We start from the raw sequence: 18,544 nt of genomic DNA, 5'->3' as shown, positions 1-18,544 counted from the left end.
AGTTTGCTCAGATTCATGTCCATTGAGTAGGTGATGCTATTTAACCATCTCATCCTCTGTTGCCTCCTTCTCCTCCTGCCCACAGTCTTTCCCAGCATCAGGGTCTTTTTCAGTGAATCCGTTCAAAGTATCAGGTGGCCAAAGTATTGGAGTTTCAGCATCAGCCTCAGTCCTTCCAATGAATATTCAGGGTTGATTTTCTTTAGGATTGACTGGTTTAATCTCTTTGCAGTCCAAGGGACTCTCAAGGGTCTTCTCCATCCAACACCACAATTCAAAAGTGTCAATTCTTTGGCACTCAGCTTTGGCACTCAGATGGTCCAACTCTCACATCCATACACGGCTACTGGAAAAACCAGAGGGACTAACAAAGTGGTGTCTGCTTTTCAATACACTGTCTAGGTTTGTCATAGCTTTCCTTCCAAGGAGAAAAACTCTGTTAATTTCACGGCTCCAGTCACCATCCACAGTGATTTTGGAACCCAAGAAAATAAAATCTGCCGTTGCTTTCACTTCTTCCCCTTCTATTTGCCATGAAGTGATGGGACCAGATGCCATGATCTTAGGGTTTTTTTAATGTTGAGTTTCAAGACAGCTTTTTTTAGTCTCCTCGCTCACCCTCATCAAAATGCTCTTTAGTTCCTTTTCACTTTCTGCCATTAGAGTGGTATCATCTACATATCTGAGGTTTTGGTGTTTTCTCTGGCAATCTTGATTCCAGCTTGTGATTCATCCAGCCCAGCATTTCACATGATGTACTCTGAATATAAGTTAATCAGGATGACAATATACAGCCTTGAAGTACTCCTTTCCCAGTTTTGAACCAGTCCATTGTTCCATGTTCAGTTCTAACTATTGCATCTTGACCTGCATTCTAGTTTCTCAGGAGATAGGTAAGGTGGTTTGGTACTCCTGTCTCTTTAAGAATTTTCCACAGTTTGTTGTGATACACACAGTCAAAGGCTTTCGAGTAGTCAGTGATGTAGAAGTAGATGTTTTTCTGGAACTCCCTTGCTTTCTCCATGATCCAACGGATGTTGGCAATTTGATCTCTGATTCCTCTGCCTTTTCTAAACCCAGCTTGTACATCTGAAACTTCTTGGTTCACATACTGCTGAAGCCTACCTTGAAAGATTTAGAGCATAGCCATACAAGCATGTGAAATGAACACGATTGTACAGTAGTTTGAATATTCTTTGGCATTGCCTTTCTTTGGGATTGGAATGATAACTGACCTTTTCCAGTCCTGTGGCCATTGTAGAGTTTTCCAAATTTGTGGACATACTAAGTATAGCATTTTAACAGCATCATCTTTTAAGATTTGAAATAGCTTAGTTGGAATTCAGTCACCTCCACTAGCTTTGTTCATAGTAATGCTTCCTAAGGCCCACTTGACTTCACACTCCAGGATGTCTGGCTCTAGACAATAACCCCATTGTGGTTATTCGGGTCATTAAGACCTTTTCTGTATAGTTCTGTGTATTCTTACCACCTCTTCTTAATCTCTTCTGCTTCTGTTAGGTCATTACCATTTCTGTCCTTTATCATGCCTATTCTGCCATGGAATGTCTCCTTTAAATCTCCAATTTTCTTGAAGAGATCTCTAGTCTTCCCCATTCTATTGTTTTTCTCTATTTCTTTGCATTGTTCATTTAAGAAAGCTTTCTTATCTCTCCTTGCTATTCTCTGGAACTCTGCATTCAGTTGGGTATATCTATCCCTTTCCCCCTTGTCTTTTGCTTCTCTTCTTTCCTCAGCTATTTGTAAAGCCTTCTCAGATAACCACTTTGCCTTCTTGCATTTCTTTTTCTTTGGGATAGTTTTGGTCACTGTCTCTCGTACAGTGTTACAAACCCCCATCCATAGTTCTTCACGTACTCTCTACCAGATCTAATCTCTTCAATCTATTTGTCACCTCCGCTGTGTAATCACAAGGGATTTTATTTAAATCATACCTGAACAGCCTAGTGGTTTTCCCTGCTTTCTTCAATTTAAGCCTGAATTTTGCAATAGGTAGCTCATGATCTGAGCCACCGTCAGCTCTAGGTCTTATTTTTGCTGACTGTATAGAGCTTCTCCATCTTCGGCTGCAAAGAACTAGTCAGTCTGATTTCAGTATTAACCATCTGGTGCTATGCATATGCAGAGCTGTCTCTTGGGTTGTTGGAAAAGGTATTTGCCATGACCAGCATGTTCTTTTGACACAGCTCTGTCAGCCTTTGCCCTGATTCATTTTGTACTCCAAGACCAAACTTGCCTGTTATTCCGGGGATCTCTTGACTTCCTAGTTTTGCATTTCAATCCCCTGTGATAAAAAGGACATCTTTTTTTTGGTGTTAGTTCTAGAGGGTGTTATAAGTCTTCACTGAACCAGTCAACATCAGCTTCTTCATCATGAGTGTTTGGGGCATAGACTTGGATTATTATGATGTTGACTGGTTTGCCCTGGAAATGAACCGAGATCATTCTTATTGTTTTTGAGATTGCACCCAAGTACTGCATTTCAGACTCTTGTTAACTCTGAAGGCTACTCCATCTCTTCTAGTGGATTCATGCCCACAGTAGTAGATATAATGGCCACTTGAATTAAATTTGCCCATCCCTGTCCGTTTTACTTCACTGATTCCTAAGATGTCCATGTTCAATCTTGCCATCTCCTGTTTGACACAACTTATTTGCCTTGATTCATGGACCTAACATTCCAGGTTCCCATGCAGCATTGTTCTTTACAGTATCAGAGTTTACTTTCACCACCAGACACATCCACAGCTGAACATCATTTCTACTTCTTCATTCTTTTTGAAGCTATTAGTAGTTTCCCTCTACTCTTCCCCAGGAGCATACTTGATACTTTCCAGTCTGGGGGATGCATCTTCCAGTGTCACATCTTTTTGCCTTTTCATACGATTCATGGGGTCGCGTGGCAAAAATACTGGAGTAGTTTACCATTCCCTCCTCCAGTGGACCATGATTTGTCAGAACTCCTCACTGTGACCTGTCTGTCTTGGGTGGCCCTGTATGGCATGGCTCATAACTTCATTGAGTCACGCACCCCCTTCGCCAGGACAAGTCTGTGATGCATGAAGGAGAAATAGTCAATATGCTGCTCCCCCAGAACACACAGGTTGGGAAGGGCCGTTTCTACCAAGGGTCTGCCTGGGTCCTGCCAGTGTCCAGGCCTCCCTTCCTGGTTCTTTTGACTTCAAGCTGGGCTCTGTGCTTTCTGGGAGCCTGGGAGCGGGAGAGGGAGCCAGCGCTTGACATGAGAAAGGCATTGACATAAAATGGTGCTTTCCAGAGAAACTTCTATTTGAAATGACACTTATGAAATATTTTAAGATTGTAAGGCTGAAAAAGAAATTTGATGTTTGGAAATAAAGTGGCACTGGGCTCTGTAGCACCCTAGAGGGATTCAGAAAGCAGAGCCCAGAGGGATTCAGAAAGAAGGGCTTGCTCTAGGCATGCTATCCCGACTGCACTGGGCAGAACCCAGGACCCTTGTCTCCCGTAGGGTTTGTATTTAGGAAACACCTGTTTGGTGAAAGATTCCAGGTTTTGTTTTTTCCACTGGGGATGGGAGGAGAACTCATGGAATGCGGACAGTTGTGGCAAATGGTGCCCCAGAGATACCGCAGGGTGGAGTAGGGCAGCCTCCAGGTGGCATGCAATGTGCCATGCAACCGTGGTCCTGAGTAGGCATTCCGAAAGGCGGTCATTGCCCTGACCAGGCTCCGTCAATGATCCGGCCTGATGAGGAGCTGTTGAATAAAGGAACGTGGAAAGCAAGGCTCTAGCCAGGATCCTGGGCTGAAGGGAAGTTCTCACTAGCCTGCACGTGATAGGGAGCAGAGCATTGTGATAAGAGCTTGGCATCTGCTTGTCTGAGGCCCTCGGCAGTCAAGTTTGCTGGCTTTGTTCCCTGAGCCCCCTCAGTACCCCCAGTGCTAAGGACAGAGGGCCCGTTTGTCCTTTGGCCTTTGTCCACGGGGTCCACAGTGACCTGGTATCCAGGCTGCTGAGCGAGGCGCAGGAGCAGGTGGGGGCATGGGTGAGAGCCTGGGTTCTGTTGGAGTTCATCCCACCAGCTGTTTTCCAAAGGCCGGCAGATTTGGGGGACACCTGGGAACGGGGAGCATCTGGACAGCATCCTCCCACCCAGAACTAAAAACAGGCTTTTCCTCAGAAAACTTCTGCCCTGTTCTTGTATTATTTGCTTAATAGTTGACTTACTTCTTTCTTGAAATATACTTTAAAAGAAAGCTTTGTATTCCTATCAGTGTAATTTGCCATAAGTAGAAGGTGACTTTAAAATAAAAACCTAGGGTAAAACGTGTTTATCGGTGTACCGCATCCCATCATGTCATCTCATGGACCCTTGTCATGCTTTGGGAAACACCAGCTGAAAGAAAATCCCTTCCCTCCTCTCTCTGTGTAAGGCCGGCCCTGCCTTGCGCCTTTCTGGGGAGGGGAGGAGTGGGTGCTGGCCTCCCTTGGAGGGAAAGTGGCCTCTAGATCCTGCTGAACAAGGATCCTGTCTCTCCACCTCTTCCTGTCGTGCAATTTGAGCCTCCCTGGCTGATTCCTAGGGCGGCCTGGTGCATTTTTAAAGGGGAAGTTTTTGGTTTGGGGCCAAGAAAGATATTCTTGCTGACATGGGGAAAAACTAGTGAGATTGGGTCAGATGAGAGCAGACCCTGTTGATCTCTGAGGAAGGCAGAGAACAGTTAGCAGATTGTGCCTGTGTTTATAGGGTTCTTCCAAGGCCTTCCAGAGCTGGGGGCTCTCACTTGCTCAAGAGTGCCGCAAGTTCACTTCAGTTCAGTCGCTCAGTTGTGTCCAACTCTTTACAACCCCATGCACTGCAGCACACCAGGCTTCTCTGTCCATCACCAACTCCCAGAGCTTGCTCAGACTCATGTCCACTGAGTCAGTGATACCACCCAACCATCTCATCCTCTGGCATCCCCTTCTCCTCCTGCCTTCAGCCTTTCCCAGAATCAGGGTCTTTGCCAATGAGTCAGTTCTTCGCATGAGGTTGCCAAAGTATTGGAGCTTCAGCTTCAGCATCAGTCCTTTCAATGAATATTCAGAACTGATTTCCTTTAGGATTGACTGGTTTAATCTCCTTGCAGTCCAAGGGACTCTCAAGAGTCTTCTCCAACACCGCAGTTCAAAAGCATCAATTCTTAGGCAGTCAGCTTTCTTTATGGTCCAACTCTCACATCCATACATGACCACAGGAAAAACCATAGCCTTGACTAGATGGACCTTTGTTGGCAAAGTAATGTCCTTGCTTTTTAATGTGCTATCTAGGTTTGTCATAGCTTTTCTTCCAAGGAGCAAGCATCTTTTAATTTCATAGCAGCAGTCACAGTCTGCAGTGATTTTGGAGCCCCCAAAAATAAAGGCTGTCACTGTTTCCCCATCAATTTGCCATGAAGTGATGGGACCTGACGCCACGATCTTTGTTTTCTGAATGTTGAGTTTTAGGCCAGCTTTTTCACTCTCCTCTTTCACTTTCATTAAGAGGCTCTTTAGTTCCTCTTCATTTTCTGCCATCAGGGTGGTGTCATCTGCATATCTGAAGTTATTGATATTTCTCCCGGCAGTCGTGATTCCAGCTTGTGCTTCATCCAGCCTGGCATTTTACATTATGTACTCTACATATAAGTTAAATGAGCAGGGTGACAATATACAGCCTTGACGTACTCCTTTCCCAATTTGGAACCAGTCCATTGTTCCATGTCCAGTTCTAACTGTTGCTTCTTGACCTGCATACATATAGATTTCTCAGGAGGCAGGTAAGGTGTTCTGATATTCCGATCTCTGTAGGAATTTTCCAGTTTGTTACGATCCACACAGTCAAAGGCTTTGGCAGAATCAATAAAGCAGAAGTAGATGTTTTTCTGTAACTCTTTTGCTTTTTCTATGATCCAACACATGTTGGCAATTTGATCTTTGGTTCCTCTGGCTTTTCTAAATCCAACCTGAACATCTGGAAGTTCTTGGTTCATGTACTGTTGAAGCCTAGCTTGGAGAATTTTGAGCATTACTTTGCTAGCGTGTGAGATGAATGCAGTTGAGGGGTAGATTGAACATTCTTTGGCATTGCCTTTCTTTGGAATGGAAATGAAAACTGACCTTTTCTAGTCCTGTAGCCATTGCTGAGTTTTCCAAATTTGCTGGCATATTGAGTGCAGCACTTTAGCAGGATCATCTTTTAGGATTTGAAGTAGCTCAGCTGGAATTCCATCACCTCGACTAGCTTTGTTCATAGTGATGCTTCCTAAGGCTCACCTGACTTCGAATTCCAGGATGTCTGACTCTAGGTGGGTGATCACACCATTGTGGTTTTCTGGGTCATGAAGGTCTATTTTGTATAGTTCTTCTGTGTATTCTTGCCACTTCTATTTAGTATCTTCTGCTTCTATTAGGTCCAAACTGTTTCTGTCCTTTATTGTGCCCATATTTTCATGAAATGTTTCCTTGTTATCTCTGATTTTCTTGAAAAGATCTCTAATCTTTTCTATTCTATTGTTTTCCAATATTTTTTGCATTGATCACTGAGGAAGGCTTTCTTATCTCTCCTTGCTGTTCTTTGGAACTCTGCATTCAGTTGGGTATATCTTTCCTTTTCTCCTTTTGTCCTTTGCCTTTTGCTTCTCTTCTTTGCACAGCTATTTGTAAGACCTCCTCAGTCAAGCATTTTGCCTTTTTGCATTTCTTTTTCTTCACGATGGTCTTGATCACTGCCTCCTGTACAATGTCACGAACCTCCATCCATAGTTCTTCAGACACTCTATCAGACCTAATCCCTTGAACCTATTTGCCATTTCCACTGTATAACTGTAAGGGATTTGATTTAGCTCATACCTGAATTGTCTAGTGGTTTTCCCTACTTTCTTCAATATAAGTCTGAATTTTGCATTAAGGAGTTCATGATCTGAACCACAGTCAGCTCCCAATCTTGCTTTTGTAGAGCTTCTCCATCTTCAGTTGGAAAGAATATAATCAATCTGATTTTGGTATTGACCATCTGGTGATGTCCAATAGAGTCGTCTCTTGTGTTGTTGGAAGAGGGTGTTTGCTATGACCAGTGCATTCTCTTGGCAAAGCTCTGTCAGCCTTTACCCTGCTTCATTCTGTACTCCAAGGCCAAACTTGCCTGTCACTCCAGGCATCTCTTGACTTCCTACTTTGGCATTACTGTCCCCTTTGATGAAAAGGACATCTTTTTATGGTGTTAGTTCTAGATGGTCTTGTAGGTCATCTTAGAACCAACTTCAACTTCAGCTTCTTTGGTATTTGGCATGGACTTGGGTTACTGTGATATTGAATGGTTTGCCTTGGAAATGAACAGAGATCATTCTGTCATCTTTGAGATTGCATCCAAGTACTGCACGTCAGGCTCTCTTGTTGACTCTGAGGGCTAATGTATTTATAGATCTGGACTATCCCACTTGAGCCGTGTGGTGTGGGGATCCAGGGTTTCTTCCTCCTGTGTGTTGTCACCATCCTGGGAACCAGTCATGTCCTGCCCCAGGCACCTCATTCTCCCTGACAAAGAAGGTGCTGGAGAGGGTCAGAACCAGCCCCTTGCCACGTAGGTGATGGTCCAAATCTTCATATGTAAATCCCTTGAAGATCAGTAAGGAAAAGGTGAACATTCAGTTTTCTTTTTTAAAATACTTTTATTTTAAAGTAATTTACCTATTTATCGGCTGTGGCTGGGCCTGTGCTGCGTGGGCTTTTCTCTCGTGCAGTAAGTGGGGGCTACTCTCCGGCTGGAACGCGTGAGGTCCTCATTGTGGTGGCGCTCCCTGTTGTGCGCGCAGGCTCCAGGTGCCGGGCTTCAGTGGTTGAAGCATGTGGGCGCAGTAGTTCAGCTTCTGGTCTCGAGAGCACAGGCTCAGTCGTTGTGGCACACTGGCTTAGTTGCTCTGTGGCCTGTGAGATCTTCCCAAACCAGAAATCAAACCCATGACTGCTGCATTGGCAGGCGGATTCTTTACCACTGAGCCAGCCACCAGGGAAGCCCAACGTTGAGTTTTCTAAATGAATGGAAGGAATAAATATGAGTAAATAAACATGTAAACATGTTCAAACTTGCCAGTTAATGAGACAGCGAAATCCTGTTTGTTTTGCCTGCCAGACTCTCAGTCCAGTGGCCGACAGGCCCCGTGGTACATGGCTCAGGACCCTGGAAATCCTCATGAGCTTTCTGGGGCCTGTTTGGCAGAACATTCCCTGAGATCAAAACTACTGTGCATATGATCAGGAATTCTAGGAATTTAGCCCGAAGATAGTAAAAAGGCATATGGCCACGGGTGTCCATCATAACACGGAGGTGGAAGCAACCTAGATATCTAACAGCGTGAAGTGAGTTAAGTAAATTATAGGCTGTGTTCCTGCTCACACAGCCACTTACTTATTCAGTCATTCAACAGCTATACGAAAATCTCCTGTGTTCCAGGCACTATTCCAGGCTCTGGGGGTTCTACAGTGAACAGAACAGACAAAAGCTGGCCTAGCAGGAGGCTAGAGAGGATGGAGGGATGCAAAGATGGATGAAGGAATGGATACTGGTGAAAGAATGTTCTTTCCCCCAGGGAGCTCAGGACAGGTGTCCTTGAGGAGGAGACATGAATAAGCCTAAAGGAGAGAGAGCAAGCTATAGACCTCTGGGCCAGATGTTCCAGGCAGAAAAAACAAGGCTCGGCTGGTGGTCCTGCGGTGGGAGCTTGGCTGATGGTCCCATGAGTAGCAAGGAGGCATATTGAGAACGTGAGCCGAGACTCAGGAACGAAAGGGAAGTGGATTGCTCATGGGAAGGTGGGGTCTGAGCAGAGGAGTCCTGGGAGCCCATTTACACTGTTAAAGGGCTACACTCTGGGGGTGAGGGCTGAAGCAGGGGCTCCAGCTCCGCCACTGTCAGCGTGTCCCAGGCAAGAGAAGGTGCACCAGGGACGAGCCCTCGGGGGAGTGTCAGCTTCTTGTCACGGAGACAGTCGCGTAGACATGTATCTGTTGACTGGGATCGACACTCCAGCCCTCATCCTGGCCTGAGTGGGGCCACTGGGATCCTCTTCAGGTCAGTTGGGCTCTGTGCACAGGTATGAAGTGGAAGACACCAGTGAACACATGGATCCAGCTGCCTGGAAAGACTGGCTTTATCTGCTAAAACTGGACCTACACAGAATCCAGCAACACATAGCATTTCTACTCCTGGCTATGTGCTTGACAGGGATGTGTGCATGTGCCCCAAAAGACCGCATGAGAATGTTCTCAGCAGCACTATTCATGATGGCCACGATCTGGAAACAACAGGAATGCCCAGCAACAGAGTGGGGCACATTCACCGGGCGGAACACTGCCCTCGATGAGAAGGAGCAAGTGACCATGACTCATTGTTGGGGGTTGGTTCACCCGTGACGTGGAGCAGCCGGGGAGGCCAGACTCAGAGGTCTTGCTGTTTGATTCCATTTACATCAAGTTCAGAAACAGGAGAAGCTAACCCACAGTCTTGGAAGTCAGGCTTCCCATGGGTGTGAAGACCCAGGACCTCTGGGTGCTGGGTACAGAGACACTCACTTTGTGGCCAGCTATTGTGCCCAGCCCTTATGATTGTCCTTTTCTCTGTGTGTGTCAGACTTCAGTCAAAAGGTGACTTTATTTTTTATAAAGTTTGAAAGTGAAAGTCGCTCAGTCGTGTCCGACTCTTTGCGACCCCATGGACTATACAGTCCATGGAATTCTCCAGGCCAGAATACTGGAGTGGATAGCCTTTCCCTTCTCCAGGGGATCTTTACAACCCAGGGATCGAACCCAGGTCTCCCGCATTGCAGGCAGATTCTTTACCAGCTGAGCCACAAGGGAAGAAGCCCAAGAATACTGCAGTGGGTAGCCTATCCCTTCTCCAGCAGATCTTCCCGCCCGAGGAATTGAACTGGGGTCTACTCCACTGTAGGTGGAAGTTAATTGTTATTTTAAAAATCTGTGTTTCTGTGTTTAAAAGTGTCTGAAAAGATATTCAACAAAACATGTGATAGAAGTGATTTTGCGGGGAGAAGATTATGGGCGATTGTCATTCTTTTTTTCTTTTGTGTAGAAAATGTCTAAAATCACATATGTGTATATGCCGACTCTATATATGTTGATGATTAGCAGTCTGAGGCAGCCAGGGCTTTGACAGCTGAGAGGATATAGTGCTTTATCCAGGAATTGATGTCGAGGAACTCAGAAACTCCAACTAATCGAGCATGTCAAGAATAAAAGGGAATATTTGTTAATTGAATGTCGTGTTATGTCTTCAGTCATGCCTCATACAAGATAGGCAATTCAGAATTCCCAGTTACCCAATTAAAATGCTAATTATCTCATACCTTGATAAGGCCACTCTCTCTGGGGGAGGAAGAGTGGCCTCTCCCTGATGCGGCCCTGCTTCCTGCCCTGACCACAGCCATCTTTGCAACCGTCCTTGCCTCTAGTCGGCTGGTTCTCCTTTTCCAAGGTCTCTGCACCCCAGGGGCCTCTTCCAGAGCGCCAGCTCCTGGTTTCCACTGGCCGGCCTCAGGCACTGTCCCTGGGGTTGTGTCCTGGCAGACCCGTTCCCACTCCATCTGGGCTGCCTGCACAGATGCATCCAGAGCCCTGGAAGGCCCAGTGCAGCATCAGCCAGAGCAGAAGGCCTTGCCCCGCCCAGGCAGCTGCTGTTCTAGCGCCCCCATCACTGACAGACCTGAGGTTTAGAGGCATCAGGGTCAGAAGCCCTGCATGGACTCCAGGCTCACAGGACTCCTTCAAGAGGTTCTCTGACCACAGCACATCACCATGCTGACCCGCAATTTTCCTCATTGGCAAAGTCGGAAACCCTCTCCTCCCCCCGAAGGATGGTCGGAAACACCAAAGGCTGCAGGAGGCTATTGGGTCTTTCTCGATGGCTGGGCCTGTGCCGGGTCGTGGTAAAAGCAGCAGCGGCCCCAGTCTGGTCAGGGCTTGTCCTCTGTCCCTGGTGGGGCTGCATCGGTGCCAGGGGAGGTCTTAGCCTGCTGTTTGCTCTGTTATTGGAAGTCAGGGGGGGCTGCTTCTCAGCCTTCTGCTTGCAGTGTCTGACGACTCCTGTGGACTGTTTTCAGATCCCGAGTTGTGTATACGTACCTGTGTGTGAGTATATGTGTGGGTACATGTATTTACATGTATGTACACGTATGTCCGTACATGTGTGCTCTCCTGCCTGGGTAGAGGTGCGGCCAACAAGTTTGGCTTTGTCGGTTTGGCTCCAGGTATCACCGGTCAGGGACTAAGTTTTTTGTTGATTTCCTGGCTTCAGGGTTTCCAAAACCACGCAAGTCCTTCACCCTTGAACCTGAACCCCGTGGAGGACAGACCTATGCTGCGAATTCTGAGGAAACCTTCACTGTTTTTCCCAGAGCCCAGGAACACTTCTGCACAGCATCCTGTGACGCTGGTGAATTTTCTCCAAGTCCATCCTTTTGCAGAGGGTGCATCCTTGCCCTGCCCCCAGTGTTATGTCACAGGAGAGCTCAGTTCTGGCCCCCAGCTCTGGTTTGCCTGAGGTCTCCTCACTGTCTCCATGTGGCAACGAATGCCAAGGCCTCCAGGCTCACAAGACTGGCAGCTTCCTCTTATGGCCTCACCTCTCTGCTTGTCCTGTGGACATGGCTCTGCTTCTCACATTTAATCTTCAGCTCTGCGGGTTGGGGGTCAGAGGGTTTCTGGCTGCAGACTCTGCCTTCATCTCACCGTGGCTGCGGATGGGCTCAGTGGTAGCTCACAGCCGGATTCAGCCGTGGACGTGCATCATCAGCAGTTGGCCCCTGCGGCAGCTGGCTCCCAGTTTGCCCTCTTTTCTGTAAAGATCGAGTGGGTCTTTATGGAGCGTCCTCCCATTGCCACCTGGTCTGGGAGCCATCCGTGGGGACCAAGGTGGCTCTGCTGTTGCTGCGATCTGTCCTCCAGACCCGTTCCCACCGAGCTCTGACCAGGCCGTTCAGGAGCCTCAGGTCGAGCCTGTAGCCCCAGTTTGGAGCCTCCTCCCACCCCCACCCCTTGAAAATCAGAAAATTGTTAAGACTTGGGCCCTGGGCCACAGCACTTGCCCCAGAATGTGGGCACCTTTGCATGTCCACAGCCAGGGCTGAGGTCCTGGGGAGAGGGGTCCCTGAGGGGTGTGAGCCAAAACAGGGCCTACTGTATCTGTTATGCCCCCAGAACATGGGGTGGCTTTTGTGTCACTTCAGACAAGTTCATCTGAAACAAGATCAGGTGCTGGAGTCCAGTGTGAAGGACTGAAGCCCTTTTGCCGGAGACTGGATTTCCAGCATTGGTGTTTGCAGCTCTTCTTGCGGGTGTGGAATCGTGTGACTGGCAGAGGCAACCCCAGCTGCAGTTAGCTGATGAAAACTGGGTCGGCCATTCCTGAGTCTGGCACTTCCGTGAGCCGTGCGTTTACTCTAAAAGGCTTTTTTTACTTAAGCGGGAGCCTGAGCGTGCGATGAAGGCTGTTTCTATCGAGTAGATTACAGGGCAGGACAGTCCCCGCTGCTGAGACTGGGAGCAGGTGGGGGAGCCCGTGCCACCCCATTCTAGCAGGTTCTGGCTTGTTCATCTGCCGCCCTTCTGCCTGTCCCCGTCTCTCCCCATCACCCGGAGAGCAGCTGCTGCCCCCTGACCTGCTTCTGTCTGGGCAGGGCCTTGTCCCCCAAGGCTCAGGGAACCGTGCGGCTCCATGGCCGGTCAGCATCCCCCAGTCTCTGGCGGGCAGCTGCACGGAGTCCCGGTGTCTGAGGCCCCAGCATCTTGGCAGGCCATGTGGAGCCGCCGTGGGGCCCAGGCTTGGCCCAGCTGTCCTGTGGCCTCAGTAACGGAGGCTGAGTTGGCAGCAGCCGCCTGAGCACTCCCACCATGACTGCGGGGGCGGCTGGTACCTCACACGGCTTTCCTCACCTCCCTGGCAGTTCCTGGATTCTTTTGTGTTGAGGAAATATTTCACTTGCAGATACCCAATTATCCTGTGAGATTTGTAAAGCCAGTCTGAAAGCTGACTGAATAGAGCAGAACCCTTCCTGCATAACAACTATTTTATACCCAATCATAACAATTACACATAATTCGTGTTTACAGTGCCTGAAGATTAGACTCCTCCGCACAGACATTCTCTTAAACAGGCCCAGAACATGCAGGGCAGAACTGCCACTTAGCGTGCCCACAGGCGGCCTTGGGGCTCTGAGCACAGCCCCGTGGTCGGTCTCCCCCGCACTGGTGGTCAGTGGGTGGGGTGGGGTCCGCCTGGACCTGCTTCTCAACTGGGGCCATCCAGAAGGCTGGGCCCAAGCTCTGGTGAGAGGCCTCAGGGAGGGGGCAAGGGCAGCCCCCCAGTGTCACCCCCTTTCCCAGCTGGGTTCTGTAGAGATGGGGCCCTTGGCACACTGAGGCCCCTGCCCAGACAATTTCTTAACCTGCTCAGGTCCTAGGGTGTGTGGTGAGGGGAAGGGTCAGGGGCCTGGCCTCTGCAGAGCCCTGGGCAGCGTGGTCTCCCGAGGGTTCCAAACACTGCTCACGTTTGTTGATGTGGCAAGTCTGGTCCACCAGTCACCCCCAGGATCTGCCCCAGGGGGACAGGGTGAGGCTGGCTCATCCTCTGACCTCCCTCACCCCTCCACTCCTGCCCTTGCTGGGCTCTGCTGACAGCCGAGCTCCCGGAGGCCTCCACTGGCTCTGAATGTGTCTGGGCGCAGCCTGGAGGCAGGCTTCCAGTTGCCAGCAACCTGCTCTGGGCTCTCATCTTCCCTCCAGACCTTGCTCCTGGCCTCCTCAGCTCAGGGAGGGAGCTTGTCTAGGGGACCAACTGGTCGGCGCCTGCCCCCAGACTCTGCCTCTCTTCCCCTCCCTGGAGCCCACCCAGCCCTGCTCATCTACACACCGACCTGCCCCCCAGCCCCAGCCCCAGGCCAGAGCCCAGCAGCCCCTGTTCTCCTTCCCCTGCACCCCCCTCCAGGGTCAGGCTCGGGGTCCCGGGCAGGTCCTGCACTGGGACCCAGAGAGCTCTCATCCCTCCCTGGCTGTGCACCCAGCCCCTCCTGGTGGGGGAAGGATGTGACCACTGGAGGAGGGAGTCGCAGGGACATGCCCCCTCCAGCCCTGCAGAAACAGGGGGCCCCCCCAGCCCGTCTCCCCACAGGACCAGACCTGTCCTCCCGATGGGCCTGAAAGGCTGGCACTGGAAGTGGCCAGCTCCCCCAGCCTTGCTCCCTCTCTGTGCTGACCTCTGTGCTTCAGTGGCCCATGGCCTCCAGGCTACCAGCCACTGACTCACGCTGGGGAGCTCAAGCCTTCCTGTGGGCGCAGCCGAGCAAGGCCTGGGCTGAGGATTTGCACGTGGGTGCGGGGCGCACGTACTCTGATGACCCCACTCTGACCCGTCTTCCTTCGCCCGCAGCCTCTTCGAGCACTACTGCTACTCCCGGGGTGGCATGCGCCATAGCTCCTACACCTGCATCTGCGGCAGGTAAGCAGCCACCTGGGCCACGTGGGGATGATGGAGGGAGGGGGTTGGGGGAGAGTGAGGGACCCCACCATCCTCCGGCCTAGATGCCCCTGTCTGCTCCCCTGCCCACGGCACCTCGTAAGCCTGGGAGTCACTCCCCGCTCCTAAGGCTCTGGGAGCGGAGGTTGCTTCCTGCCTGCCCTGGGCAGTTCAGGGTGCAGAGGGGAGCCAGCCCACCACTGCCTTGCCCTCCCATCCCATCTCCTGCTGGCGGCTCCTCCTGGGCCCAGCCTTCCTCTCCCCCTCCACACTGGCAGCTCTCAGCATGTGGGGACCAAGCCGTGTCCTCAGACTGATGGCTTCTGTGTGCAGGGTGTGTGGAGGGAGGTGTATCAGGGAAGGAGGCTGTGGTTGTGTGTGTGTGTGTGTGTGGCTGTGTGTGCATGCGTGAGTGTGTGGCTGTGTGGGAACAGCACAGCCGTGGGTGGGTCTGGGTCCCTGCCATGGGGGCTGTTACTGTAGGTGTGTTTATGTGTGACGTGGCTGGGGGGAGGGGGTTCTGTGTGTGTGTGTGTGTGACCTGTGCACTTGGCTAGTGTGCTTGCAGGTCCAGGGTAGAAGTGACCATGCATATGGGGCAGCTCATAGCAGTGAGCGTGCAGGCCTGTGTGTCTTTGAGGGACACGTCCTGACCGTGGGGGCCCCCAGGCTCACCCCATCTCATCTCCCTGTGTTCTCCCCTTGGGTCAGAGGGTCAGGCCTCTGCCCAGCCAGGATGGAGCCGGCAGCTCTGCTGGCGTGCACGTCCTTGGCACATGAATAATACATGTGAACATCTCAGTCCTTGGAAATGTTCTTCTCTGGTGGATAGAGAGAAAAATCATTATTTCTACTTTTATGATTCCTGAGACTCCCAAACGGGGCCATAAATATTATACCCAGGTGGTTTTTTTTTTTTTTTTTTTCCCTTTGGACAGACTTAAAAGTCCTTTTTTCTTAAAGGTATCGCTCATTAGAGAAGCGCTCTCAAGCTGCGGAGTGGGGAGCTGCTGGCTCCCTGGCTGTGGTCCTGGCCCGGCCCAGCCAATCTCCGTGCAGCCCCGACATAGTCCCGGCCCTTCCCACTGGGCCTCCCCTCCCCCTTTAGCCACCAAGACACCCGGATTCCTTGGGGTCCCTTCCCCTGGCCTGCAGGCCCTTGCTCCCACATCAGGCCCACATCCTCAGCCCCAAGGGCACCTAGCTGAGCAGCACTCAGCTGAGGTGGCCCCATCCTGAGCCCAGAGGCTGGCCACCAGCTTTGTGGCTGCAGGACGCCAGCCACTGTGCCCCTCACCCCATCTCAGCCTATGGGCCGGGTCCACCTGGCCCTAGACCTCTGCTGCAGGGTGGATGGTACTGCCCACGGGGCAGGGGGTTGGGGCGCCAGCCCCTGGGGCCTGCTGGGTGAGAATGGGCTCTTGACCTGCCCCTGATGCTCCGCAGTGGTGAGAACTCGGCCGTGCTGCACTACGGACACGCTGGGGCCCCCAACGACAAGACCATCCAAGACGGAGACATGTGGTGAGTGGGGCCAGCCCCCAGCTCCCCTGGCTGGTGTGTGAATGGTGGGGCCAGGTGGGACCCAACCCCAGGCATGGCTGATGGGGGCCCCTCAGTTCCAGCCCGGAAAGGCTGGCCACAGCACGGTCCCTGGGCCTGCTCTGGGTCTAGACTTCTCTGCCAAAGCTTTGTCCTCCATATCATCTCCTCTCCAGGACCAAGGAAGCCCTGAGAGGGGAGCAGGGGCCAAGTGCTGTGAGAGTAAGGCCCCACCTCAGAGGAGGACCTGCCCTGTGACCCAGCACCCACCACGCTCGCGTCTCCGGCTCTGTGCTGGGGGGGTGGGCACGTCAGTTTGGAGCAAGGGAGACGCCTAGGGAGTCCCCTGCCCTCTGAACCTGCCAGGTCCTGCCTCACGACTCCTTGGCACCAGCAGCCACTCGTTCAGGAGGTTAGAGGGGGTGCTTGGCCCTCAGGACTGTTTGCCCACGTGCTCACCGCTCCTCACGGATTCCTGACTGAGCAGATGTGGGCAGGACCCACAGCCTCCAACCCTCCAGTGGTTCTGCTTCCAGACCCCCAGTGTGTAGGGCTCCACTGGGCATACACCCCTCCCCTCTGGGCGGCCCCTCTGGCCTTGGCAGGGGCCATGGGCACCCTACTGACCTGGAGCGTCCCTGTCCTCAGCTCATGGGCACTTGTATTCCCCACCCGTACTCTCCACCACCCAGACGTCGGGCAGGGCCAGTCCAGGCTGCCAGAGGCTGAAAGCCACCCAGAGGCCACAAGTTCCATGGGGCCTCCTGTCTTGTCCTTGAGTCATCTCGCTTTGGCCACCAACCTGCAGGTGTGGGCCGGAGAGCTGGTGCACACTGACCTCAGTTCAGTTCAGTCAATCGTGTCTGACTCTTTGTGACCCCATGGACTGCCGTGTGCCCGGCCTCCCTGTCCATCACCAACTCCAGGAGTTTACTCAAACTCAAGTCCATTGAGTTGGTGATGCCATCCAGCCATCTGATCCTCTCTCGTCCCCTTCTCCTCCCGCCTTCCATCTTTCACAGCATCAGGGTCTTTTCCAGTGAGGCAGTTCTTCGCATCAGGTGGCACGTTGCCCTGTCTGGTCCTTTGGTCCTTTCCCTCTTGCTCCTAAGGCAGCTGAGCCCCTCTCCACCACTTCCCACCAGCACCTCATCCGCCTCGGTTCGCACGTGCCACCCCGCAAGGCCTTGGCCCCACTCTGGTATTCTGGTCATGCCTGCACACCGGCCAGGACCCGGCCTCAGGCTGGGAGTTGGGGGACCTGCACATGGGGGCCTCGCCCACAGCCATCAGGGGATGTGAGCCAAGAAACAGCCCATTCTGAGCTGTCACTGCCCAGTGTTCTCAGAAACCCACCCAAGCCCAGGGTGCCCCCTGCCCCAGGGCGCCCCAGCGCCACTGGCTGCGGTGTCCACTCGCCTGGGGTCAGTAGCTGGGTGGGATGTTCTGGCTCAGGACCCTGTTGGCGGGAGCCCCCCTCAGGCTTCTGGGAGGAAGCAAAGCCTCCGGGTTCCCTCTCTGAGCCTCAGTCTACTGTCTGTCGGTGGAGATGGCATGCAGCACTTGGCCCGCACGGGGCAGTGGCGGGGACGTGTCAGGACCACAGGTGCTGGTGGACACACGCTCCCAGGGCCTGAGCCCACAGACGGAGCGACAGGAGCACGCAGAGGGGGACACCAGCGTGCTCACAAAGGTCACGGCAACCCTGCTCACTGCTCTCTCCACCCCCAGAGAGTCTAAAGCCCTTCCTGGTGGGGGTCAAGGGCGTGCAGCAGCCTGGATGGGGTTCTGGCCCTGCCTGACACGAGGTGCCACTCATGATGTAGATCCTCTCACTCTGATCCCAGGAAGTGGGTGTCTCCCCCTCCCCCCACCACGTGTAGCGGAGCCACTGAGACACAAGGAGCGTCCAGGTGCAAAGCCAGAGGGATTTGGGGAGGGGTCAGCTGCCTCCAACTTGACTCAGCTGGAGACTAAGGAAACAGGGGGAGCGGGTGCGGGGGGCATGCCCCCTGGGTCACTGGTGGCCCCAAAGGGAGACCAGCTGGTGTCTTCAGGGACTCACGCCTCCTAGAATGTGTCCTAATGCTTTTGACTCTGCGGCATGTTCCTGGCTAAGCCAGGACGTGGGAACCCAGCCCCCTGGCAGGCAGAGCCCCGGTCACACAAGCAGCCACAGCTGTCCCTGCGGAGGGTCCTGCGCCAGGGCCGTGTGGCTCCGAGTCTGTCTTCTCTGTGAGTTCACATAGCCCAGAGGAAGTGGTTGCTTCTCCTCTCTCTATCTGTCCCAAGAGAGTCCTCACCCATGAGAGGCTTGTTCCAGCTGTGTTCTGGGGGTGCCTGGCGCACTGGGGCCTGGCTGACTAGGGGCACCGTGCATCAGGCCTCCATGCGTCCAGACGCTGTGTCCCCGACCCTTCTGGGCAGCGTGTGGCACCCGAGTCGCCTGCCACTTGA

At 52.2% G+C, this 18,544-nt stretch overlaps 1 protein-coding gene across 2 annotated transcripts in view; it reads left to right on the top strand.

The window, feature by feature from the left end:
• The window catches only part of PEPD (peptidase D), a 119,254-nt gene that overhangs the window by 80,145 nt on the left and 20,565 nt on the right, over positions 1-18,544 (top strand). Inside the window, exons 10-11 of one of the 2 annotated variants that reach the window (XM_019978985.2) lie at positions 14,459-14,527; positions 15,992-16,069. The exons of the other annotated variant lie outside the window; for it this stretch is intronic. Of the exons in view, the coding sequence (XP_019834544.2) occupies positions 14,459-14,527; positions 15,992-16,069 (147 nt within the window). The remainder of the gene's footprint in view (positions 1-14,458; positions 14,528-15,991; positions 16,070-18,544) is intronic. 2 annotated transcript variants of the gene reach the window in all.

This window comes from Bos indicus, chromosome 18 (assembly GCF_029378745.1).
Source record: "Bos indicus isolate NIAB-ARS_2022 breed Sahiwal x Tharparkar chromosome 18, NIAB-ARS_B.indTharparkar_mat_pri_1.0, whole genome shotgun sequence".
In the NCBI taxonomy this organism is placed as follows: Eukaryota; Metazoa; Chordata; class Mammalia; order Artiodactyla; family Bovidae; genus Bos; species Bos indicus.
The sequence above is the reverse complement of the archived record's forward strand: the minus strand, read 5'-3'. Positions and strand labels throughout refer to the sequence as shown.